The sequence below is a fragment of the Girardinichthys multiradiatus genome, chromosome 11 (genome assembly GCF_021462225.1).
Source record: "Girardinichthys multiradiatus isolate DD_20200921_A chromosome 11, DD_fGirMul_XY1, whole genome shotgun sequence".
Taxonomy (NCBI): Eukaryota; Metazoa; Chordata; class Actinopteri; order Cyprinodontiformes; family Goodeidae; genus Girardinichthys; species Girardinichthys multiradiatus.
Window position 1 is genome coordinate 3,455,794 of NC_061804.1, and position 25,769 is coordinate 3,481,562.

General features: G+C 38.2%; 1 protein-coding gene and 1 long non-coding RNA gene across 2 annotated transcripts in view; one reads left to right on the plus strand and one right to left on the minus strand.

Annotated features, from left to right (window-relative positions):
• The window catches only part of LOC124875875, a 412,032-nt gene that overhangs the window by 18,373 nt on the left and 367,890 nt on the right, over window positions 1-25,769 (minus strand). The window lies entirely within an intron of this gene.
• Window positions 521-24,572, plus strand: nipal4 (NIPA like domain containing 4). The gene is made up of 10 exons (XM_047378280.1): window positions 521-778; window positions 9,551-9,652; window positions 15,720-15,857; window positions 17,142-17,198; window positions 18,317-18,407; window positions 18,504-18,664; window positions 21,020-21,187; window positions 21,334-21,413; window positions 22,046-22,258; window positions 22,381-24,572. The coding sequence occupies exons 1-10, from the start codon at window positions 739-741 to the stop codon at window positions 22,567-22,569; spliced, it is 1,239 nt and encodes a 412-aa protein (XP_047234236.1). The 5' UTR covers window positions 521-738; the 3' UTR covers window positions 22,570-24,572.

Genomic DNA, 25,769 nt, shown 5'->3' on the forward strand with positions numbered 1-25,769 from the left:
TTACACAGAGTTGTCTTGCAAAAAAAAAACAACTATAAAGGCACCTAATAGGAGGGCATTATGTAACCTTTGGACAACTAAATTTCTCAGCCCATTTCCCACCCATGTAGGCCGAATATCTAATTGTTGGCCGGGGCACTATCTAATGATTTTCACCTAACTTTTTCACCTTTTTATAAAATGTCTATGGAAGCAAAATGTAAAAGAAAAAGAGTAAATGAAAACATGTTTAAAATTAGCACTTTATTCCTAGTGATATGTATTCAAAAAACAATGTGAAATAACTGAGGCAATAGCTAAACAAAATATGTTCTGGCATAGAGACACTTTAAATTTATTGTTGGTTTACTAGTTCATTGTAAAACCAATTTTGTTAAATACACAATAAAAATAGCTATAAAAATAAATAAATAACTTAATGGCCCCCCCAAATGAAATTCTCCTCAGGGCCTCAAGCGAGTTTGGGCCGGCTCTGGCTGCAGCAGGTGCCTGCAGCGGGGCGTGGTCACCTGAGTTCCCTTCGGGCTGTGGCTGATTCCGATAAAACAGCGGCGGTCGGACCCTCAGCTCTGAGCTGATATCTGTCCTGCGGACTGACATACCAGCCTTCTGAACATATTTTATATGGATTTTATATAAAATGTTTTAAGTAGACCGCTTTCTGGTGTACGAAGGTAAAGACGCACTTCCCGGTCAGCGCCTTGTTTCTCCAGATCAATTTCACCCGACAACAGCGCGATGCGAGAGATTCACCTGAACAACGAGACGTGCACAAATGGTAAGGAGAAACTTTCTGTTAATCTCAACTCCACACTCCTGTTGTTGCACCTGTCAGGTGGAAACTCTTTGAGGAACAAACAAATCCACTGAGCAGAAAAGGTTAATGTTCCGCACCTAACGATCCGTGGAGCTTTTTTGTCTCAGGTGTTCAGAGGGAACTATTGTGCTTCTTGTTCCCAAATTCAGAGCTGAAACAGTTGTTTATATTCTGTAAGTTTTCTATTAAACGTCACCAATCTATAAACCAGGTTACACGTTTTTTTTTTTTTTTTAATATCAAATTATGTACCATGATACCCATCAGTACCCCTACGATATGGGGCAAAGATGTTTATCATGTTTATCTGGAATAATGCGTTACCTGTATTCTGAAAAGTAGTCATAAATTATATCAAACACTGAATATCCAACTTATAGACTAAGCAAAATTGAATTGAAATAGTTTGAAATACAAAATTCTTAACTGTAAATAATAATTGGTTCGTGCCTGTTTTGGAGTTTGAATTTTCTAAACAACTTTTAAAAATCAAGGAAAGGTGTTTGACTATGGTTTTAAAATAAAAAGAAAGTATCACGTTGAAATTATGTGTCAGCAATATCCCATGTTGAATTTAAAATTAATATTAAGGAACTACTGGTTTTTATATTTAAAAGTAAAAACTGAAGTAATAATCTTTGGACCAAAGGAAGAGCGTTTAAAAGTTAGCACACAGCTTCATTTAATACAGCTAGAAACCACCAGTCAGGCTAGAAACCTGGGTGTAGTGATGGATTCAGACCTGAACCTTCAGAGGAACATAAAGACAGTAACAAGGTCGGCCTTCTATCACCTAAAGAACATCTCCAGGATTAAAGGACTAATGTCTCAGCAGGACCTTGAAAAACTAATTCATGCGTCCATCTTTAGTAGAATTGATTACTGCAACAGTGTCTTCACAGGTCTGCCTAAAAAGTGGATCAGACAGATGCAGTTGATCCAGAACGCTGCTGCCTGCGTCCTCACTAGAACTAAGGAAGTGGAGCACATCGGCCCGGTTCTAAAGTCCCTACACTGGTTCCCTGTAGCTCAGAGAATAGAGTTTAAAATACTTCTGTTAGACTATAAATCACTGAATGGATTAGCATCAAAATACATTACAGACTTGTTGTCAGTGGATCAACCACCCAGACCTCTCAGGTCTTCTGGCTCAAATCTACTCTGCAGAACCAGAACCAGAACTAAACATGGAGAAGCAGCTTTTAGTTCTTATGCTCCACTAATCTGGAATAAACTGCCAGAAAACTGTAAAAGCGCTGAAACCCTAAGTTGCTTTAAATCCAGATTAAAATCTTATTTGTTTAGAGTGGCCTTTGACTGGGCCATCTAGGCATGATTGGTTGCGTTTTCAGTCCAATTTTCCTTTCATTTTCTTGTCCATCATTCTATTCTCTTTATTTTATTTAACTTTTTAAAATTACCTCTGTTGTTTGATTTTTATCATTTGATTTGTTTTTCTGTCTGTATCTGTTTTTGTTTGCTTTGTGATTGTATTGTAATTGTATGTACAGCGCTTTGAGTGTCTCGTTGCTGAAAAGCGCTATATAAATAAACTTGAAAAAAAACCAAGCTGAAATTCTGACAGTGTACCTGCTTCAATTAACATTGACACCTGTTATGACCCCCAAATCCCCCACAAATTAGTTAACAAATTCTGTAGATATTGTAATGAAACATTCAGCAAACAGTGGTGAATGTTCCGCATCTTTGGAGGTAAGAATAAAAGTCGAGGAGTTGACTTTTAGTAGTCCCTTTTATTCAGCAAAAAAGTCAAAGCTTGAAAGCAGACACAATCAATGTGCCTTGAATCAAAAAGTCATTTGTCTTGTATTTACAAATGAAACCTTATATTTTAATCCTGAAATTAAACTATGAAGTATTTGCATGTTTGAACTGTTCTGGACCCTGCTAATTAAACCGCTGCTCTCTTTGATATATATAATTATTAAATTCTGAGTTTTTGTTTTATTTTGTATAGAAATAGTTATAATATTAACTTAGAGACTTTTAGGTTGATAAAAATTAGGACTCTTCAGGTCATCAAACAAAGTTTTGTTGGATCAAATCCTCAGTAAAAAGCACTATCTATGTCTTTTAAGAGGTATTAAAAAGACACAAGTCATAATATTCTGGGTTTACTTACTTTAGCTTGCCACAGAATTGACCCAAATTTAAAAAATTGGCCAGTTTTCTGTTTCTCCTTGACGGCAATTTTGTTTCTGTTTGGTGAAAAGAAAACAACGTCTCCATTTCTGCTCATCTGTTTTGGTCCACAAACATTAACAATGGCTTTTACTTCAATTTATCTTTTTTGAATGTATTTTTAACCAAGTAAAATAACAACTTGTTATTTACATTTGTGGTTTCTGATTACTAGTTTATACACAGATATTTCTAGTTATAATTAGGTGTCGTATTTCTCCAATCCAGCTGTCCAGTTTAAGAGCTTTCACTGGTATCTTCAGTTATTGGCTTTAGGACAAACAAAAATGGCCATCTGTCATGTCTTTTCAACTTTTGAAAACCGATAACAATCTGGGACATTGTCTGGTCGGCAATTATAATTCATATTGAGGATGCACTGAGAAATTAGCTAAATCGGCTGATTTGCAGCATACCATACCATACCAACTTTATTTATAAAGCACTTTATACACCGACAGGACCACAATTGCTGTACACAATCATAAAAACAATGCATGGCAGGCCCTGATTTGTGACTTGCCGGTCAGACTGCTAACAAAACTTGTTGTTTCTGAGGGAAGAAAACTAAAGGTTAGCAATTTTCTTTATCACTGAGGAGTTTAAAAATTAAGTCAAAAGAATATTCGCTGATTAACAGGAAACTATTTACTGTGAAGATGCCTTGGGTGTTCATTCAGGCTACCATGAAAGAGAGCTAGACTACGGCACATCCAGGTAATTTCTCTCCTTCGTCATTTGTATTTTTGCAGTTTGGTAAATTTATATCTGACTTTTTCTTGAACACAAAGGAGCTGTCTGCCACATGGAGTCAGTTGGTACATGTCTGAGAGGCATTTTGTTGAATTAGTATCTAGTTGACCCAAAAGCCGACTTCAGTATATGCCAAGATCTTTCAACTTATTACTGCAAAGTTGCTCTGTTTTCTTCTTTTTTTTTTTAGCTTTCAAACTTATAGAAATGCTGGTAGCCTTTTGTAAATCTCAAAGTTAAGGTAATAACCTATCTATCCACCTTTGGAGAAACACACGCCAAGACTACAGATGTAAATAGGCTCTTTCAGCGCATGAAAACAAAGAAAGCTGGAGGACCTGATAACGTCTCCCCATCATGCCTGAAAGCCTGTGCAAATCAACTTGCTCCGATCTTCACCCGGACCTTCCACAAGTCACTGGAGAAATGTGAGGTCCCCTCCTGCTTCAAACGATCCACCATCATCCCGGTGCCCAAGAAACCCACCATTGTAGGATTAAATGACTACAGGCCTGTAGCCCTGATGTCTGTGGTCATGAAATCCTTTGAGCGGCTGGTGTTGAAGCACCTGAAAGACATCACAGGCCCCCTGCTGGACCCCCTGCAATTTGCTTACCGAGCAAACAGGTCGGCAGATGATGCTGTTAACTTAGGTCTACACTTCATCCTGCAACACCTCGACCACCCAGGGACGTACGCCAGGATCCTGTTTGTTGACTTCAGCTCGGCCTTCAACACCATCATACCAGACATCCTCCACCAGAAGCTCACCCAGCTCAACGTCCCAGCCTCCACCTGTCAGTGGATCAACAGCTTCCTGACGGACCAACAGCAGCAGGTGAGACTGGGGAGCATCTTCTCCCGATCCAGATCAATAAGTACTGGTGCCCCCCAGGGGTGTGTTCTCTCCCCAGTCCTCTTCTCTCTGTACACAAATGACTGCACCTCATCGGACTCGTCCGTGAAACTCCTGAAGTTTGCAGATGACACCACTGTTATTGGACTGATCCAGGATGGTGATGAGTCTGCATACAGACAGCAGGTGGATCGGCTGGTACACTGGTGCGGTCAGAACTACCTTGAACTGAACCCACTCAAGACTGTGGAAATGGTGGTGAACTTTTGGAGAACACCACCCCCATACACCCCCCTCACCATCCTCAACAACACTGTATTGGCCGTCGACCACTTCAGGTTCTTAGGAACCACCATCTCTGAGGACCTGAGATGGTCTTCACACATAGACACTGTTTGAAAGAAGGCCCAGCAGAGACTGTTCTTCCTGAGGCAACTCAAGAAGTTCAACCTTCCACAGGAGCTGCTGGTCATCTTCTACACTGCCATCATTCAGTCTGTCCTGTCTTCATCCATCTCATTGTGGTTTGGATCATCCGCAAAACAGTACAGGTCAAGACTGCAACGAATAATCAGGACTGCAGAGAGAATCATCAGAGCTGCCCTTCCCTCCATCCAGGACTTATACAGGCCTAGGGTCAGGAAAAGAGCTGCTAAAATCTCTGCAGACCCCTCACACCCTGCACATTAACTGTTTAGAGTTTTACCTTCAGGCCGCCGCTACAGAGCACTGTTAACTAAAACCAGCCGCCACAAAGACAGTTTCTTCCCCCAGGCTGTTTCTCTGTTGAACATTTAATAGAGTACAAAACAACAGCATACAGATGTTGCAAATGCACCTTTGTATATTTGTATATATGTATTTAAGGTCATAAAGATATATGCATAAATATAGCTTATAACACATAAAAAAAAAAAAACAAAACAAACAAAAGAAAAACAACCCAGAGAGCAAAGTGTACTGGAGTCAAATTCCTTGTTTGTTTGTACGAACTTGGCAACAAAGCTGATTCTGATTTAATGTGTCCAGTTAGTAATACTAATGTTGCTAATCATTGATATAATATGCTAAAGAAAGTATAAAAAAGAGCAACTCTGGATCATTTAGTCTTAATCTTAAATGATCATAGCCGTTACAGAGAAATCACTTTATCTTCACACTTTAACTTGTCTCGTTTCAGTCTGCCAGGATTGTACAAATGTATATATGTTTTAGTATTTATCACTTGTTTTCTCCCTTTTCGGTCCTCAACTTCACTAAAAGATTAAAACCTGTTGTTATTCTAACTGCAACATCTTAATTAAAAAGAAGGTAAACTTAGTTTTAAAATGTTCAGAACACAAATCTACCATTCTAGTGTATTTTATCCTCTAAACCTAATGACTTTTTGGTTGTCTTTTCCTGCTCTTTATTTAGAAAGAAGACTAAACTGCTTTCTCTAATAAAAATATTTAGGCTTTATGAGGGGTTTAAAGAAAATTGTACTAAAAATAAGAAAAAAATGCTTATTTTATTTTAACATAAATACCAGGTTACATTAATAAATGATTAATTCTGAACATTTGTTTTGTAAATCCTGCTTGCTCAACCTTATCCCCAAATCGTATCTCTCCATGTTTTTGCCTTTAAGTCATTTTGGGTTTTAAGGTATTTTAATTTGGTTGCCCGGTGGGGCAGTTGGTAACACTGTTGCCTTGCTGGATGAAGGTCCTGGGCACGGATCCCGGCCTGGGGTATTTCTGCATGGAGTTTTGTATTATTTCCCCTTTCATGTGGGAGTTCTCTCTGGCTTCCTCCGACTCTCCAAAAACATGTGTTAGATTAATTGGTTTCTCTGATTTACCCTGTGATAGACTGGTGACCACTGGAGATAGGCACCAACAACCCCCAGCGCCACACATGCGTTACCCCACCCCATCAACTTGCCGGTACGAGCGGGTATAGATAACGGATGAAGTTATTTTAATTGCTTCCCACACCTGAAATCCAAACATATCTCTCCTCCGCTTGTTTTTGAGCATTTCCTGGCTGGATGGTGCCGGGGACTGTCTTGTTGACAGTGCAAATATTAGCCAAGCTCTTCTTGTTGCACTTACAGCAGAGTGGTTGGACCAGTATTACACAACTCTACACACATGAAACAAGTATTGCTTTGAGGTTCAGAGAGACAAGAAAGTGTGTGCAAAAGTGAAAAGAGCTATATTGACACAATCATGAATTTCTCAATCCCCCTTTTTAGCTTTCCTGACTCATGATAAAGCTGCTCAGGAACCTAATACAAAGCTTTTTTTTTTCTTGCCTTAGTTGGATTTATATATAATTTATTTCATATTAGAAAAAAAACTGTTTCTTTCCTGTCAGTGTATTTTTTTTTTTCCATGAAACATCACAAATGTATTCAAAGTAATCTTAAATTCTTCTGGGTATGGCTCTACCACATTTGCTCTTTTAGAGACTGAAATGTTTACCCATTTTTCTTTGCAAAATAGTTTAGGTTCAGTCAGATTGAATGGCAAGTGTCTTTAAGCATTTGTTTTCAAGTCTAGGTACACATTCTTGGTTTGATTTAGGTCAGGACTTTGAGAAGGCCATTCTAACACATGGATATACTTTGATGTAAATCATTACATTGTAGCTCTGGCTGTATGTTTAAAGTTGTTATCCTGCTGGAATGTGAACGTCAGCCCCAGTTGAAAGTCTCTAACAAGTTTTCTTGTAGAATTTCCCTGTATTTAGCTCCCTCCAGCTTCCTGATCCCTGCTGATGAACAGAAATGTTGTTTATCTTTTGCGTCTGGTTTCTGCATATTGTACAAACAAAGGACTCTCCTTACAAAGAGTAAAATAACATGAATCATCTTAGGCTGAACTTTAATATCTTAATAAACTTTAACCATTCTGAAATGTTTTGTTTCTGACCCATATATTTTCCCATCCTGTTCTAATTCAGCCTTTTTATAATCATGTAATTGTACCCAAAGGGTTTCTTTAATAGCTGACAATTGTGATATTCTATATTTCCCATAAATATTCTGCTGGTTTCTGGTTTCCAGCTTTTAATATTGTACAACTTGGTCCTTCAATTTGTTCATTGTTCTGGTGCTGGATACTAGTAGAAATATAAGCTGATAACAATATATACCAAGGTTAAAAAATACAGTTTCTGAACAGCTGAAATTTTACATCAAACCAGTGTAATGGTTTAAAGTCCTTTTTTTTATGATGTGACAGAAAACATATCGGTGTGAACGAAGTTTTCTCAGGATGTATGGAGCAGAGAGTTACACAGAATAACCCTTTCCTTCACTTTCATCCATACTAAAAGATTAGAGGACGCCACCAACTCTCATTTATTACACAGGGGCATGATTAAACCTGGGGCCACTCAAACATCTTCAGCTTTCCAAGTCAAATCATCTGACATAAAGACTAGGAACTCTGAAAATCAGACTTCTGAATAAAACAAATAGATTGCTGCATTAATTGATCTGTTCTTTGTATTTGCATTTACTCTATTTGATTATAGCTGAATTTATCAATACTCCAGGGTGCTCCTGGAATTTATGTCAATGAGCATTTTCCTGGTTAAGTAAATACAAAACAAAAATAAAAATCCAGATACTCCCTTTTTTATTTATTTATTTTTTTTTTATCTTGTGTCAGATCAGGAGAAAAATACTTTAATTGAGACACATTTCCATGTTTTTTTCCAGTCCCTTTGTAGGCACAACATAGTTTGACAACATTTTCACCTAGGTCATTTGAGGACAATGTCTCCTCTGTTAATTTAGCTATGTTTACATGCACAGTCATCTGGAGAAAAGCAACAGTAGTGCCTCAAACCTCCTTTCCTTTGCCTTCCCCTGCCACCTGTAAGTGGAGAAATGAAATACAGTATTTGTGCAAACAGTGCACGGACTCGTAACTCAATGTTAGGGCTGCAGGACATTAGAAAATCTTGCAATTGTGATAATATTGGTAAATATGCTGATGACGATGTCAGTTGATGTCTGTTTTCTCCCTTGTCTGTGCTTCCATCACTCTGTGACATTTTGAGTAATGCCATTTGTGTCCGGTGTGAGACTCCATCCAACTGACTAAACAATACATTAGCATGTAAAATGCAAGTTTATAACACTTGGAATATATTAGCCAACAATCATTGCACTCGAAACAGTCAGGTTGTGATATAAATTTTGCACACACTAATATTGCAAAGAGAATATTTTCTTTACATTTGTGCAGCCCTAATCTGTACATTTTAAAGTTTTAGACCACAGTTTGTCAACTTGAAGACAAAAGATGGATTGCTTCCCCCAGGTCGTTGGTTAGTTTTTGCCTCTAGTGGAGGAGTTCAAATATTTTGATTTCTTATTCATAAGTGATGGTAGGATGGATCTGGAGATGGACAGACAAATTGAGTCCTGTCTGATGTGGTGAGAACAGAGCTAACCCCAAAGGTTAAGTTCTTCATTTACTGGTCCATCTATTTTCTAATTCTCTGCTTTGGTCATGGTATATGGATGATGGAATAAGATCCTGGATATTATTGGCTAATGAAATGAGGTCTGATGATGGAGGATCGGCAGTTCTCTTCATGCAGGCAAGTTGACGGTGAGAGGAAAGACGGGCTCATTGTTAACTGTTATGTAGGTATTTTGCAAAGGGTTGTCCTACATTCAGTGTTTGGTTCGTCTCTGCTGGACCAAAACAGGATAATGACAAGAAGGTCCTTTTATGATTTACAGAAAATTTCTGCATTGATTTATCGTCATGATAATTATTGTTTATTTCCGTAATAACCTAATAAAGATATTATGCAATAATGAGAAACGATCAGCTTGAATGTAGCCTTGATTGTAGTGAAATTGAACATTTCCAACAGAACTTAAAATTTTCCGCGAATGCTTCATGTCTCTGCAGGGTCTGTGCTTATGCTGCGGTGTGGCTCCCAGACAACTGTGTGTTTGGTCACCACGGACCAAAGTCTGATCCCCACACACCTAAACAACAGCCTACCAACAGGTACTCCATCACACACACATTTGTGTTCACAGATTGTCATCTTGTTTTGCTTTTGTGTAAACGCGCCTTATTTCAGTTGTTCCTGCCTCAGTGTTGTTCTGGAAATATGATGCATGCTTGGTCCAGGCTGATTCGGTTGAACAAGTGTCTCAGCTGCATCTAAAAGCAGCAAATTGTCAAAAATATTTTCAAACTGAAGGTTAATAGGATTTTCTGAGTTTTGCAAAGCAGGCCAAACGGGCACTCGGGTTCTGAGGTGATCCGGAGTAATTAACCCTAAGACTGGAGCTAATATTTGGCGGAAAGATGAAGTTTGATGTCAACTCTCAATTCAAACCAGATTTGGAACAGTGGGATAATACAATGCAGACCGTCTGAATGTGTCATTTATAAAAAATACTGATGCATGATTAAAGCCTGAGTCGATGCAATAGTTATTGTGAAGGGAGGCCAGTGGGTGTGATAAAGAAGAAATATTTAGCTCCAGATGTGACAATAATTAAGCTATTTGGCTCAAATAACAAGAGCTCTTTACAGACATCTGTCACTGATTCTGCTAATTAGGATAGAGGTGCATCTCAATGATTTAAATTATCAAAAGACTTAATTTATTTCAATTCTATTAACGATAAACTTGCATAAATGTTGTAATTTGTTTTAGTTTTGGTGATTAAATCTTAAAGCCAATAAGAAAACTCAAGCTTCTGTTTCTCAGAAAGTTTGAATTTTGCATTACACCAATAAAAAAATGGACATTGCCCACACAATCATGACTACTGACTTGACAGTTCACAAGCAGTCGTTGACACCCTCCATGAGGATGGAGGATGGAGGATGTTGTGGTAAACCACAACAGAAAACCACTACTTCTAAAGAAGCTGGCTGTTTAGAGTGCTGTATCCAAGCATGTTAATGGAAAGTTTAGTGGATGGATAAGGTGTGTTAGAAAGATGTGCACAAGCAACATTTTGACATATACAGGAGATTGACTATAACTCATGCGTTCCTTGTGTTGGGCCTTTCCTGAACAAGATACTGAACCATCTTACCAGGGTGAAGGAGAAGGACTGGGCTGTTTCTCAGTGGTACAAAGTGAATCTTACATTTCATTTGGAAACCAATGTGCCAGAGTCCATAGGAACAGTGGAGAGGCACCGAATTCCAGTTCCTTGAGGTCCACTGTGATGTTTCCACAGTCAGTGAACATTTCTGGAGCCATGGTCCACTGTGTTTTATCAAGTCCAAAGTCAGAGCAGTCTACCAGGAAATTTTGGAAAGCTTCATGCTTCCCTCTGCTGACAAATATTTGAGATACCGACTGCCGAAAGTACCAATGCTTGCTCAAGTGACCATGGTATCAATTTGCTTATGCAACAGAGAAAACAAGGCTGGTATCAAAGCCAACTGAGCTTCCATTACACCTCAGAAAAGCTACAGGCTGATTGCCTCCATGCCATGCTACATTAACGCAGTAATTTATGGAAAAGGAGGACCAGCCATTATTGAGTGCATATAGTGAACAGTACATGGACATACATTCATCATGCCAACATTTCTGTCTTTGATTTGTAGAAAATGATTTTTAATTTTTAAAAACAATAACTATAAGCCAGGGCCTACATGGTAGCGCAGTTGGTAGCACTGTTGCCTTGCAGCAAGAAGGTCCTGGGTTCAACTCCTGGCCAGGGGTCTTTATGCATGGAGTTTGCATGTTCTCCCCATGCCTGTGTGGGTTCTCTCTGGGTACTCCGGCTTCCTCCCACAGTCCAAAAACATGACTGTTGGGTTAATTGGTCTCTCTAAATTGCCCTTAGGTGTGAATGAGTTTGTGGATGGTTGTTTGTCCTGTATGCCTCTGTGTTGTCCTGCAATGAACTGGCAACCTGTCCAGGGTGACCCTGCCTTTTGCCCATAGACTGCTGGAAATAGGCACCAGCTCCCCCATGACCCACTATGGAATAAGTAGTATAGAAGATCAATGAATGAAAGTCATATTCATCCAAATTACGAAATAATAAAAACAAAAAATATCACTTTGTAAGTAATAAATGAGTTTCACATTTAGAATTCTATTTCTAATATAAATTAGCTTTTAATTGGGATTCTATTAAGATGCATCTGTACATCTGAGTACCGTTGAACATCGTGGAACCTGATTCGTTCCTTCTCTGTGTCACTGTTCTGAAATCCTGATCAGTCTAATAAAATGTGGATTATTAGGTGGATAAACTTCAGTCTTTTACAATGAAATCACCAGCACTTCATTAAGTAACATAAGGAAGGTAACAAGCTGTAAGTTGATCTGCCTTTGGTTCCTGGAACTGACTTTCCTAAAGCTGACATCAGCTGTTGTGCAGCAGGTGAAATCAAATACCACAAACATGGCTGCATGTTGTTCTAGCTTGTTGTTCTGTAAGCTTATTGTTTTAGTTTAGTTAGACCCTTTGTCAGCATTTATTTACAGTAGCTGGCTTTACTGTTTGTGATGTTTATTTCCATCCCCTTTAAGTTGTTGGATAAACTGATAAATGTCTGTCTCTGGTCCTTAGGATCTTCTTTCATTTGTCAAATTTGAAAGAAAGACATTTTGTTTTTCTTCCTTGTGGGATCGAGCTGCACTTTAGTGATAGTTTCATTATGATTCATTTGTGTTGTGTAATGGGCATGTTTTATTGTTTGCCCTGCTTTTGCTTTATGATTTTCATACATTTATCTTTCTGATAAATTGTGTTTCTCATGTTGTCTCTTTAGCTACTATAATGATGTTTTTGTTGAGTGCTGGTCATTTTGCCCCCTTTGTTGTTGTTTTTATATATATATAAAAATCTAGACTGCATTTGATAATATCTGGTTAGAAATTTAAAGTACCAACACTGGCCCAACGTGACCTTGATAATTCAACACTGTAAACACTCTGATGTTTATGAAACCTTATATTTGTGAAAACAAAACAGGAGCAATCTGTTTTGGCATTTGGTCCATGTTTTGTTAAAGATTTAAAAATTCTGTTTAACCTGGACTGGATTATTTTCCAGTAGTGACAGATTCATTTAAACAGTTTGATTTGTGAAAGCTTTACTCTCATCTCATTTACTCTCATCTCTTAACATGATCACACACCCAATATAATATAAGCTGGGTGAATCATCACACCCCTATTAAGTACCAAGAGAAATAAATGGATACATGATGGCTAAGTATATGGTTAAATACATACAAAGGCTTTTGAATCAGGAAATAAATTCATTGCAAGATTTGTCACCATTTATGCATATGTCCCTAGCCTTAATCCCATTTTTTTTTGTGAACTCAAAAATTTTAATCTAAATAGATGTAGCTTAGTAGTTTTTAATATGGAAGAAGGTGGAAGTCCATAGATTTGATGCATTTAATAAACAGTAAAACAATACAATATTTCCGTGTTTGACCTGCCGATTACAGATCAGAGCCAAGGGAAAATTGTCTGATTCTGATCTCTGGCTGAATAATTAGTGAATGTCTAACCAGTTTTATGAAAAAATACAGTAAGTTTTTGTAGTACTGAACACTTTGTATTAAAGTTACCTGGTTAGTGCAACTGAATCATAAACATACGCGTTTAAGCAAGTGGAACACCTTGTAGAACATCTAGATAGATTTGTATTTTTTTCCCGTGTGCTCCGGTTTTTATGCTCTAACTCATTGTAGCTATTTCCTGCCTTTCTGTTTCCATCTACATTAAGTCGATACAGACATTTATCACGACAGGATGTTAATGACTTGTAACATAATGTATCTGTGGTTTTTCTATTCCCTCACCTGGAAATGAGTTCCTGGAACGTAATGTCCTCCAATTTATATTAGGCAAATCTGTTACTATAAATTTGTTAATGGCAACACAGTACAGGGGGTTATAGTGCTAAAACAAATGTATCTTTATTTTTTCACTATTGCATTTCTCAGATGCTGCTGTTGGATTTATGTGTTTGTGCATTCATTGATATTTATTGCTTTAACAAAAAAGAGAAGCACATTTGGCATGTTCAAGTGATTTTAAACAACCACAGGGAAGTTAAGTTTAAAACTAGGTTTTCTGGTATCACAGCAAGATTTACTGGAATAAATTTTAATTCAAAAATGATGTGAGCTGCCTCAAAACTTCCTCCATAAACACAATGAAGCCAAACAGGTCATATGTCAAACCTTTTTCCTCATTCCTAAGCTAGCAGAAAGGAACTGGAAGTCCAAGTTAATTTAAATAAAGTAATCACTGCTAATTCTGTCAAGTGCATCAAATGTATCTTAAATATTGGTTATTTAAGATGTATTTAAGCAGCAGATGTTTTAAATTTTACATTCTTGTGTAGTTCGAGTCTTTTATTAGTTTCGTGGCAGTTGGCCCTGTATTGTTCTGTGATGTCTTCTTGTTATGCAATGTCTAATTGTGACTGTCTCTGAGAAGCATTTTAGTGTCCTTTACCCTGCTTTTGTCTTGCTTTGTTGTAAATTGTATGATAGTTCGTTTCATTTTTAAAGCCATCAAATGCTCCTGGGGTACCTCTGGCTGGATATTTGATCACTCTGCTTGGCAGAATTGGAAACGTGCACAGAAATAGTTTGGTTTCTTGGCACAGTCCACAAATTTCCAATAGGGTTGACATTGGGGATTGGGAAGGCTGCTTCCACAAGCTTGATGTTAGCCAGCTTTATTAATTGTAAAACCAGTTGGATTGGGTGTTTTGGATTATTGTCCTGTTGAAAGACCAGACACTGTCCAAGTTTTGAGCATCTAGTTATTTATTTGAGGTGAAATGATAGAAATATTAGGTAGTCCTTCTTTTTGCAATGCACCAGTACCACTAACTGCTAAACAGATTTAGTTTGATGTCACCACTATGATTGTAGGTTGGGACTCTTGCCTTAAGGTTTTAAAGCCCCCTCCTGATGCCTCCAAACATACTACTTGTTTTTTGGGCCAAATAGCTAAATTCTTGTCACATCTGACCTTAAAACCTTTTTCAGTGCATTTGCCTTGTCCATATGTGCAGCTTAAAATTTTGGATGAGCTTGAAGTTGTCCATTTTGGAACAGAGGCTGCTTTTTTTTTGGTTGAATTCTCTCAGGCCATGGTGATGTTAAACTGACTGGTGTGGACAGATCTGAAAAACTTTCGGTTTTCTTTTCTTTTTGTGTGCTGATTGCTGTCAAACGAAGGCTTCCATCATGATCACCAACGAGATGTAAATAGACCATGGCCTTGTCAAGTTAAAGATTTTAGAGCCTTTAACACCCCCTATTTAAATATTTGGGCAGTTATATAAATATGTATTTAGAGCAGGTGAGTGTTTTTTTTTTTTTTTCTTTTTCCCCTAAAAGCACCAACTATGGCGCATGATAGTGACTTCATCATGTGTGGCTGCTTTGCTGTCAATAGTAGTGGTGCGTCATACATAGTGGATACAAGTGGGTGTTTCAACATGCAAAGAATTTTACATACGCATTAAACCTTGTTTTGGATTAAACAACGCAGGCTAACAGAAAGCATCTCAAAGCCCCTGCTGACTGCGGTTGAAAGGTCTGACCTATTTTAAATAAGGTTTACTAATTCTGTCAAGAAGAGCAGGCAAAGACCTGACCAGAGATATTTCAAAAGCTTGTTGATGGCTACAAAAAAGTGTGTGGTCAATGTGAAACTAGCTATGGAACTCTTAACCAAATGTTAGGGGGACTGTATGTATTTATTTGAACATGTAGGTACAGTTTTGACTAAGTATAGTTAGTTGACCAAGTATAGAGTTGAGAAAATGCACAATAAAATAACTTGTCTTATTTTTATTGAATCATTCCATCCCAGTTATTAAAATACCAAAATTACTTTCAGATTTTTGCCAGAGATGAGATACAAACTTGTGACCCTAACTGTAAAACTCGAAAAGAAAACGCAAAAACTGAATTATTTCTGGGAATATTTATCTCTGCTTACTGATGTTACCATGAAAACTCCTTAAGGAAATATTGTCCTGAAGGTATTATAATGGGTATAGGATGCACACCCTGTTAAACACACATTCTTGACTGTTGTCTCCAGGTGTGCGGACATACAGTTCTTACAACATGTGGCTGGGCTTGGCTCTGGCACTGCTTTCGGCCTTCCTGATTGGTGGCAGTGTCATGCTCAAGAAGAAAGCTCTCCTCCGATTGGCCAGAAACGGACACACCAGAGCAGGTGAGCGGAGGCGGATGTTGACATGTGATTCATGTTTACTCAGTCCCTCAGCCTGCTGTGAGATGTAATCACTGGAGCAACAAATGTGGTTACAAACAAATTAACTGTGAAGAAACAATGGAGCCAGAAGCTCTAAATAGAGAAGTAAAACAAAATGACAAAAAACAAAAACAAAACAGATTTTGCATAAAGACAAAAAGAAACTGGTTTAAAAAGGAACAACAAAGGTGGGTCAGAGTGATGGAAAAAAAAACTGACTGCTTATGTAGACATTAAATATGGGCTTTTTTTTTTTTTTTCTAATAAAAGCTTTTCAAACCGTTTTCCAACAGATATTTAAAAGATGTGTGAATACCTTTGTTCTGTTTGGTATCACTCTCCTGCATCACTTCTTCCATCACTCTTTACCAAGTAGGGTGACGGCTTCAAGTGCCTGACTAAAAGGATTATTAACAATTATGTTTTTTATTACTGTAAAACACACAAAGTTTGTATTTATTTCCTTCTAATAACATTGCATTAACTTCTATTAATTTTTGTAACCTCATTTGTGCCCAATTCCACCCTTACTCAATACCAGTACATTCTTAACCCTAGCATAAATTTGAGCTACATTCACAATTTTTTGGCCATTAGAGGGTAGGTCATCACACCAGAAAATCTCTTTAAGAAGTAACATAAAAGTTGCGCACACACAAAAACTGGGTTGTTGCACTTGCCATGAAACACTTGCTGGCTAGTCATGGGATGATTATTAATATTAACACATAACACGGTTTTTAAAACGTTAGTTTCAGAACCGGCTACCTTTTTCATCCCATTGTTCCTACATTTTATTGAGATGCCAGGGAGTGTGTGGAGCAATGCAGCACTGTGATGACACTTAAGGAATGTCATGATCACTGTTATTAATATATTGTTGTTTTTAAATCTACAATTTACCAAGCCATCAGTGTTATGTTAGCCTGTAGGTTGGCTTCTGGAGCAAATAGCCTGACTAATTAACCAGCTGATATCAGTTCCTCATCAGTAAAAATATAGAATATTCCACACAATAAGTAGTTGAAATCTTCAATATTTCTGCTTATTTCTGTACAGTAGATCAAATTAAATACAAACTTATAAACATCTAGATTTTCACTTAGATCAAAGAAGTTCATATTGTTTGAAGTGGAAGGAAAATTATACCCATTTTGACCATCACGTATTATATTCAAACAGAATGTCAGTACCAACAACTGTGGCAGAGTCAACTAAGATGTGCTTCTTTTTGTGTTTCTGCAGGGGATGGAGGATATGGCTACCTTAAAGACTGGCTATGGTGGGGAGGCCTGTTAGCCAGTAAGAACTTAACTGCAGACCATTTTACAGTCCAAACCTCTGTGTGACTGAAACGAAACACCAGGAATAGTTGTTTGCTGTTTCGCAGTCGAAAAAAAGGATTTTCATTTATTGTTCAGTTTGGAAACTGGCTTAAATTATACAAGTAAAACTTCAAAAATAGAACAATACAAGGCATTAAACTAAACCAAAATGCAAAAAAGGGGTCTAGAGGATTTAAGAGAGAAAATAGCAGCCAGGTGATGCTGATTTTTGTTGATAAACTGATGATAATCAGTGTGATCACCTTTTGTAAAAGCATTAGTTTAGGCAGTTTGCAGTTCTGGAGCATAAATCTTTGTATTAATGCTTTGGGGTCATCTGAAGGCAACGGTCTATGCTGTGAAGATACGAGATGTGCAGCACCTGAGACTACGGATACTGGAAGCCTGTGCTAGCATTTCTCCTGCGGTGTTGCTATCAGTGTGTGAAGAGTGGGAGGGTTGCATTGACAATCCAACACAATAGGCAGCACATTGAACACATTTTATAAGTGGTCAGCATTGGCACTGTGCCAGGATAAAACCAAAACAGCAACAGTCTTAGAGAAGAAACTGTTGCTGGCAACCAATCTGGAAAGGGTTAATGGATCCATCTCAGACTCTACAATCATTCTCCACAATCAAAATAAGTAATCTAAACTAGCTAATTGTCAGGGTTTTTTCAGGGACTTTTAACATCTTAAAATGTTTGTTATAATCTTAATATTAGGCCTTAGAAAAGCTTAAAGATGCACAGATTTTCCATAATAGGTCTTTAATTAGGTTTTAAATTTGTGTACTTGCTTATTCATTTCCTCTTCCATTATCATTATTCAAAAATTTTGTAATACACAGGTGTGAATTTCATATCATAATGGTCCTTATCAATATCTTCAATTTAACTCATTAAAATGTGTTTTAATCACATTTCTCAACAGTTGTAAAGATTAGTGGCACTCTCGGATGATATTGAAGTGATAAACTATGACCAAAAAAGGAAAACCTAAATGCTTGATTGCTGTTTCTGTATTGTGAAGGTTTCTGATAGGAGATCAGCAGTCATGTGTGTTTGTGTGTTTGTTCACTGTGTCTCTCCAGTGGGTGCTGGTGAGGTGTGTAACTTTGTTGCCTACATGTTTGCTCCGGCCACACTGGTGACTCCACTGGGAGCACTCAGCGTCCTCATCAGGTAGCTACAGATTTCCACACCGTCAGTGTTTTGAGAACATGAGTTTTTAAAGTATGTTAATGTGTTTTAGTGACATTGTAATTGTCTGCATTTCAGTGCAGTTCTCTCCTCCTATCTGTTGGGGGAGCAGTTGAATGTGATGGGGAAGCTCGGTTGTCTGCTGTGTGTACTGGGCAGCATTCTGTTGGTCATTCATGCTCCACAAGAACAGGAAGTGACGTCACTACAGGATATGACCAATAAACTGCTGGAGCCAGGTGAGAGGAGAATCCTATTATTTATCCAAATATGCATAACTTTATTTTCACGCTGTCTTGAAAATGTTTTTCACAGCTCCTCAGTTGATGGAATTTATGCTGGCTATAAAGCTAAGCATACCTTGACTATATAACAAACAATCAGACACAAACTTCCCTCTGCTGGATGACGGAACTACAAATATAAAAGATTCTTGTATTAGTATCTACAGGGTGGGCCATTTATATGGATACACCTTAATAAAATGGGAATGGTTGGTCATATTAACTTCCTGTTTGTGGCACATTAGTATATGTGAGGGGGGAAGCTTTTCAAGATGGGTGGTGGCCATGGTGGCCATTTTGAAGTCAGCCATTTTGAATCCAACTTTTGTTTTTTCAATAGGAAGAGGGTCATGTGACGCGTCAGACCTATTGGGAATTTCACAAGAAAAACAATGGTGTGCTTGGTTTTAACATAACTTTATTCTTTCATGAGTTATTTACAAGTTTCTGACCACTTATAAAATGTGTTCAATGTGCTGCCTATTGTGTTGGATTGTCAATGCAACCCTCCCACTCTTCACACACTGATAGCAACACCGCAGGAGAAATGCTAGCACAGGCTTCCAGTATCCGTAGTCTCAGGTGCTGCACATCTCGTATCTTCACAGCATAGACAATTGCCTTCAGATGACCCCAAAGATAAAAGTCTAAGGGGGTCAGATCGGGAGACCTAGGGGGCCATTCAACTGGCCCACGACGACCAATCCACTTTCCAGGAAACTGTTCATCTAGGAATGCTCGGACCTGACACCCATAATGTGGTGGTGCACCATCTTGCTGGAAAAACTCAGGGAATGTGCCAGCTTCAGTGCATAAAGAGGGAAACACATCATCATGTAGCAATTTTGCATATCCAGTGGCCTTGAGGTTTCCATTGATGAAGAATGGCCCCACTATCTTTGTTAACCTCAGCGACATGTCAATGGCTGTAAACAAAGAGAAACATGTAAATAACTCATGAAAGAATAAAGTTATGGTAAAACCAAGCACACCATTGTTTTTCTTGTGAAATTCCCAATAGGTTTGATATGTCACATGACCCTCTTCCTATTGAAAAAACAAAAGTTGGATTCAAAATGGCTGACTTCAAAATGGCCGCCATGCCCACCACCCATCTTGAAAAGTTTCTCCCCTCACATATACTAATGTGCCACAAACAGGAAGTTAATATGAGCAACCATTCCCATTTTATTAAGGTGTATCCATATAAATGGCCCACCCTGTAGTTCGTGCAGCTAGCATTATTCAACTAGTATTCCCTAAAGAATGGTCATCCTTACCTCAATTTAGCAATGAGATTTCCAAAAAGCTTCCAATATTTCCAAATCCAGCATACTCCATAAAGGGTAAGGGTTGAAAGTTCAAAAGGATAACACTGAGGCACTTTGTTGTTATATATTTAGCCTTCCTGTTATCTACTAAAAGTCTCACTCTCTCACAGCCCAGTTCAGTTGCAGACATTTCTTGACATGTTGTAGAAAATCCGGTTTTCTGTTAAGTAGGTTCCTACACCTTTTGTGTTTCTGTTGAGTTCATTTTCAAGCACTTCACCTAATAAAGGAAATAACTACTTTTTAACAACTTTGACAGTGGAAAGTGTTGTTGTCCAAGTGACCAGGTTGCGCTTACATTGCGACAAAAAACATGATGGGAAATAGTTTGTAATAGTTTGTATTTAACTGAATGTTATATTAGGCATTATAAGCAGCACAAACTCAAAGTAAATACTGCAAGCCAGCATTCATGTGAAGAAGACGAAGGAGAAGAGACAAGTGCCCTTTCCCTCCCCTGCACATCGGAGGAGCAGCTGTCGAAGTGGTCCCCAGCTCCCTCAGGAACTCAGTCCTGAGGAGCTTCTACCACTGTGGAGTGGAGAATGTCCTCTGCACTTGCATCACCGTATGGCTCGGCATCTGCACTGCTGCTGAGAGGAAGGCTCTGCAGAGGGTGGTAAAGGCTGGACAGAGGACTGTGGGGAGCATTGTTCTCACCATCTCGGAGCTCTACACATCACGATCCAGGGGGAGGGCCCTCTGCATCATGAAGGGACTCCTCCCACCCCGCACACAGACTGTTTCAGCCCCTCCCCTCAGGCAGCCGCCTGAGGAGCATTCAGAGCAAGACCACCAGGCTCATGTTTCTGAGCCTGGTGGTCTTGCTCATCTTTGCTTCTTTTAGACAGTTTTTTTTTTAACTAATCCAGTGTCACTTTATATGCAAGCATAATTTTAATGAAACAAGAAAAATAAAGAAATTCTTTGTACTTTGAGTCTTTGTTTATCTTTGTTTGCCAATGCTTGTCTGCTTCAGGTTTCCTGGTCTATGCTGTGGTGGTGTTGTTTCTATGTGCGGTCCTCGTGTTGTATTTCTGTCCCCGGTCTGGTCGTTCCAATATCCTGATATACATCAGCATCTGCTCGTTGCTGGGAGCCTTTACTGTGTCATCTGTAAAGGGCCTCGCCATCGCCATCAACACCAGTAAGAAATCACACATGCTTTCATGCTCATTATCCTGAAGACCATAAACATCTCTTCTGTTCAGTTAAAGTCTTCCTTTATTTAAATCACTCAGCAGTGCTGCTGCGAATTTTGTTGTGAAATATGTGTTTTCTTTCTCCTCTCAGTGGTTTATGACATCTCTGTGCTCAGCCACCCTCTCACCTGGATCCTGCTCCTCACCCTCATTGTTTCCATAGTAACACAGGTAAGCTGGGTTCACAAAAATAGGCATTGCAAATCACAGGACCTAAAGGATCTGCTGCCAGCATCTTGGTGCCATATACATTTGGTCATAATGTTATGCCTGATTGCTGTAAATCATATATCTTTAGAGATAAGTGATTAAAACCTCATTTATAATTTTCGTGTATATTGTTCTCTGAAATCTGCTTTACTTAAACTCTTGATCAAAAGAAAATAACTTTCTCCCGGTAGATACCATTTATAACATAACCACAATGTCTTAGAATATTAAGTAGATTATAGACCTTTATGTCAAATAATCAAAAAATAGTCAATGTGGCTATTAACATGCCCATCGGCCAGTATGAAGTGAAACATGGTCAGTAGGAAATGTCCTTTGGCAGACAGCTCCACTTCATACCCTAAAACGTCAGGTCAGAAAAGTCCGACCCTACAAAGACCCTATGGAATGGGAGAGGAACAGAATGACCAACACTCCTACCAGTTTCTTGTTCCATTTTATTGGGAAAATCACCACTTTGCTCCTAGGACATGGAGAGGGAAATGCACATTAATCACATACAATTCTCAACGTTTCAACGTGGATGGGAGACCTTTTTGTTAGACTGAAGTCACCTGTGTGTCTTTGTGCAGGTGAATTACCTGAACAAGTCTCTGGACACCTTCAACACCCTGCTGGTGTATCCCATCTACTACGTTCTCTTCACCTCTGTGGTCCTGTCCACCTCAATCATCCTCTTCCAGGAGTGGAGCAACATGTCCGCCGTGGATATTGTCACAACACTGGGTTCGTTTCTGGTCATTGTGGTGGGCGTAGCCATGCTGCACCTGTTCAGAGAGCTGCAGGTGGGCACTCCTTCCCCCATAACGTCCCTCCTCAGATGAATGGAAGTTTTTGTTTGTGCTAAATAAAGAAAAAACTGTGCAACCTCATACAGGAATTTGACGTTTGATTTCTCTTAATGCAGACTACAATGAAGCAGCTGACCAATCAGCTTTCTCAGCCAGTGGAGAGCGAGGGGCTTACAGAAGAGGTCTCAGCCAGTGGAAGAGGGAGGAATAAAAAGGAAGATAAATATGGACTGATGGACAATGTAGTGATAGAAAGTCTGCCTCCTATGAGAGAGGAGGGACCCAGAGTCTTCATCATCAGCTGAGATGTACAGAGAGAGAAGCACAGAGGTTCCTGTACTCTGTTTATATTTCCAGCACTTTTTCTAAATTTTGGACTTCTAGTTTGGCGGTGTTTCAGTGTATCCTATAGGTCCATCTAATCTCACATGAATGTATTCAGAAACACAGTACAAGGTTTTCATTTGTATATATTTCAGGAAACTTACCAGTAAACATTAATTTAGTTTAAAGGTCCAAATCATTTATAAAGCACATTTTAAAACAGTTGCTAATGTTGCCCGAAATACTTCACAGCAAACATAAAATCTACAATTAAATATAGAGAATAAATAACTCTACGGATAAATTATACAGACAACTAAAGGTGTTGATTTAAAACTAGAATAATCATAAATAATGGCTTGTTACATTAGATTAAACTGCTCCTCCTTTACACAGCTGTCATTAACTTGCAGCATTTTAATTTTTTATTAATGTTCAAACGATGAGTCAATGCCAATAAATTATCAGTTGAGTCACTGTCTTTAGTTAGACCGATGGGCTCCTAGTCTGCTCTTTCGCTTCTTTCACAGTTGACCTGTCTGGAAAGATGAACTTTTCTTTAAGATGTCTCGGGCCAGTCAAACATTACCAACTTTGCCGGCCTTGTCCCGAGAAAATGATGGAGTTAATGCACCTGGTATCAGGCACCAAAGGACATTTGTTTCTCATTCGACTTCCCCCTATTGCCATTCTCCTTAATACAGTTAACCTTTGATGTTACTTGAGTCTGGTGTTTGTAGTTTTTAGTGGTCCATCTTTTGCTGCTACAGTCATCTGCCTTTTTCTCTTCATCTCTTGAAAATAAAGTAATTTAATTGCACTTAAACAACAAAAATTAACCAATTTTCTTCCTTATTAAACAATACTTTTTCTGTCCATTTTTGTCATTCAGATTCACCTAAAGTTCTACAAACATACCATCAGGGCTGGGAGAAGATGCTTTTATTATTTATTTTTAGCTTCAAGTTCAGTAGACAGAATTACGCTTTAGATAAAAGATTGTATCTAAAAAGGCAAAGGCTACGATTCATTTCAATATTTCATAATTTCAAAAAGACATTTCCATAAAACATTTCAGACAACTGAAACTTTAACCACAAACTAGTTTAACACCTCAGACATTTGTATTTGTTAAAACTGGTTTTAAGACCGGGTTTTTAATTTTTTATAAATGTTGTCTTTGAGTCTGTATTTAATGTGATTTAAAATCTCTCTTGTCACACCTGAGACCCTTGACTTTGATAAACTGTGATTTTTATTTATTTATTTTTTCATCAAACTGAACAAAAAAGAAACATGTCAGTAATACTAAAAATGTTTGAAAGTTTTTCCTACTGGCACCATGAAATCAGAGCAGATTGAGACCACCCTGGCTCTCATTGTTTTTCCATCTTTAAAGTGTGTTTCTCTAAGCTGAAGACTGAAGTACATGAAGCAGAGAAAACAACACTGAGGGTATGGGTTCAGAATTATCCTTGTACATCAGATCATTTCTGCTAATCTTAAATAAACATTAACCTGTTAGGATAGACCATGTTTTATTGACTGATGCCAGTACAGCAGGTTTACACAAATATCTGCAAGGTTTTCAGAAGTCACGCTCATGTTGACTGTGATCTGCAATATTTAATTAGGTGAGATTCTTCTGAAATTGAAAATGTTCTGCTATGAAAGTTGGCTTGTTTCCAATTGTCTGGCCTCAGACAACAAGCCACACCAATAAACGTGCATTTATCTATTTAGCCAAATGAAGGATTTATAGTGCAACTGTTTTTTCTGCGGCTTAAACTGGAAACTCTACAGATTGATCCAAACTAGACGTATGGTAGATCAAAAACCTATGATAAGGAAATTAAAACTGTTTGCTGCTGAAGAAATTTCAGTTTATGAAGCTCAGAGAAACCAAAGAACAAAAAAATCTTTCAACACCACCAGATTTTTTTGTTTTTTCTTCCAGATCATTTCAATAAAAACTCAACAAAAATGTTCTGTGTTTCAAAATTATTTCATATCATTTATTACATTTTCACTCTTTTGAGGGAGAACGTTTGTAAAGTAGTGGGGTAGGGGGGATAAATCTCTTAATTAGTCAAAGACCCTTGAACATTCAAGCATGGTATCTAGCTCAAGAGAAATTAACATAATGACGATAGTTGTTTATTTTTGATTAAATACATAAAACTTTACAAAACACTAATGTTTCTTCACTCTACCAAGTGACGTATTTGCGGGAGCAACATCATGTTGCTGGTTCATGGCTCACAGGAATCCTTTTGGACACCCTGGTTTGACATAACACAGTATTACAGAGTTAGGAAGGAAAGAAATGTTTAGGCTTTAATTTCTTTAGCGAACACAGTCATCATCCTCTTGAACTCTGTTAAGAATTTGACCTGTGATGAGTGGTCATAATTGTCACCTTCTGTCACTATCATCTCTGCTCAAAGCAAAAGGCAAAACTAAGGATGTTACTTCTCTACAGGTTAAAATGGACCCATTATAACCCATATCTTCATCACGATAATCAACAATAATTTCACAATTGTGTAGTTTCCTAAAATCGTGCAGACCTATCCCCCCCCCATTTTAATACTTCCTCAGGATTAGTTTTGATTTCAGTTTAGTAAAAGGTAGAACTTTTTAGGACTGAAATGATGTGCTTTAATTTTTAAAACATGACTTAATGTTGCGATGGGAAGTTAAGGAAAGACATTGTTCATCACAGACTGCACAAACCATAGAAGTCTAAACACCGAAGTTTTACTGGAATAACAGGCAGGCTGAGCTAAGCTTGTCAGATCTGTGCTCCTGATCTGTATCTGACAACACCCACCTCTCTGAGCAGCATGGATCACTCCATCTCCTGCTGTGGGAAAACCCTCTGCTGCTGTTGGTATTCAGTCGAGAACCTCGTAGGACTAATTATCCTGCAGCTGAATCATCCTGAGACTATCAGACAGGAAACCACCTGCAGTCACTGTCTGGATGATCCTCTGTCACCTTAACACCTTTGCTTTCATGTTAAAGCTTGAGAAGGCATTTAAAGTGACAGCCTACAGCATTCAACTACTCTGGTCCTGGACCAACCCAGTTCCCAACCTGAAAATTTGTCCTTTATTCTTACCCATTTGGAGCTTAAAAAATAATAATTTAAGACTGATTGAAAATAAACTGAAAGATG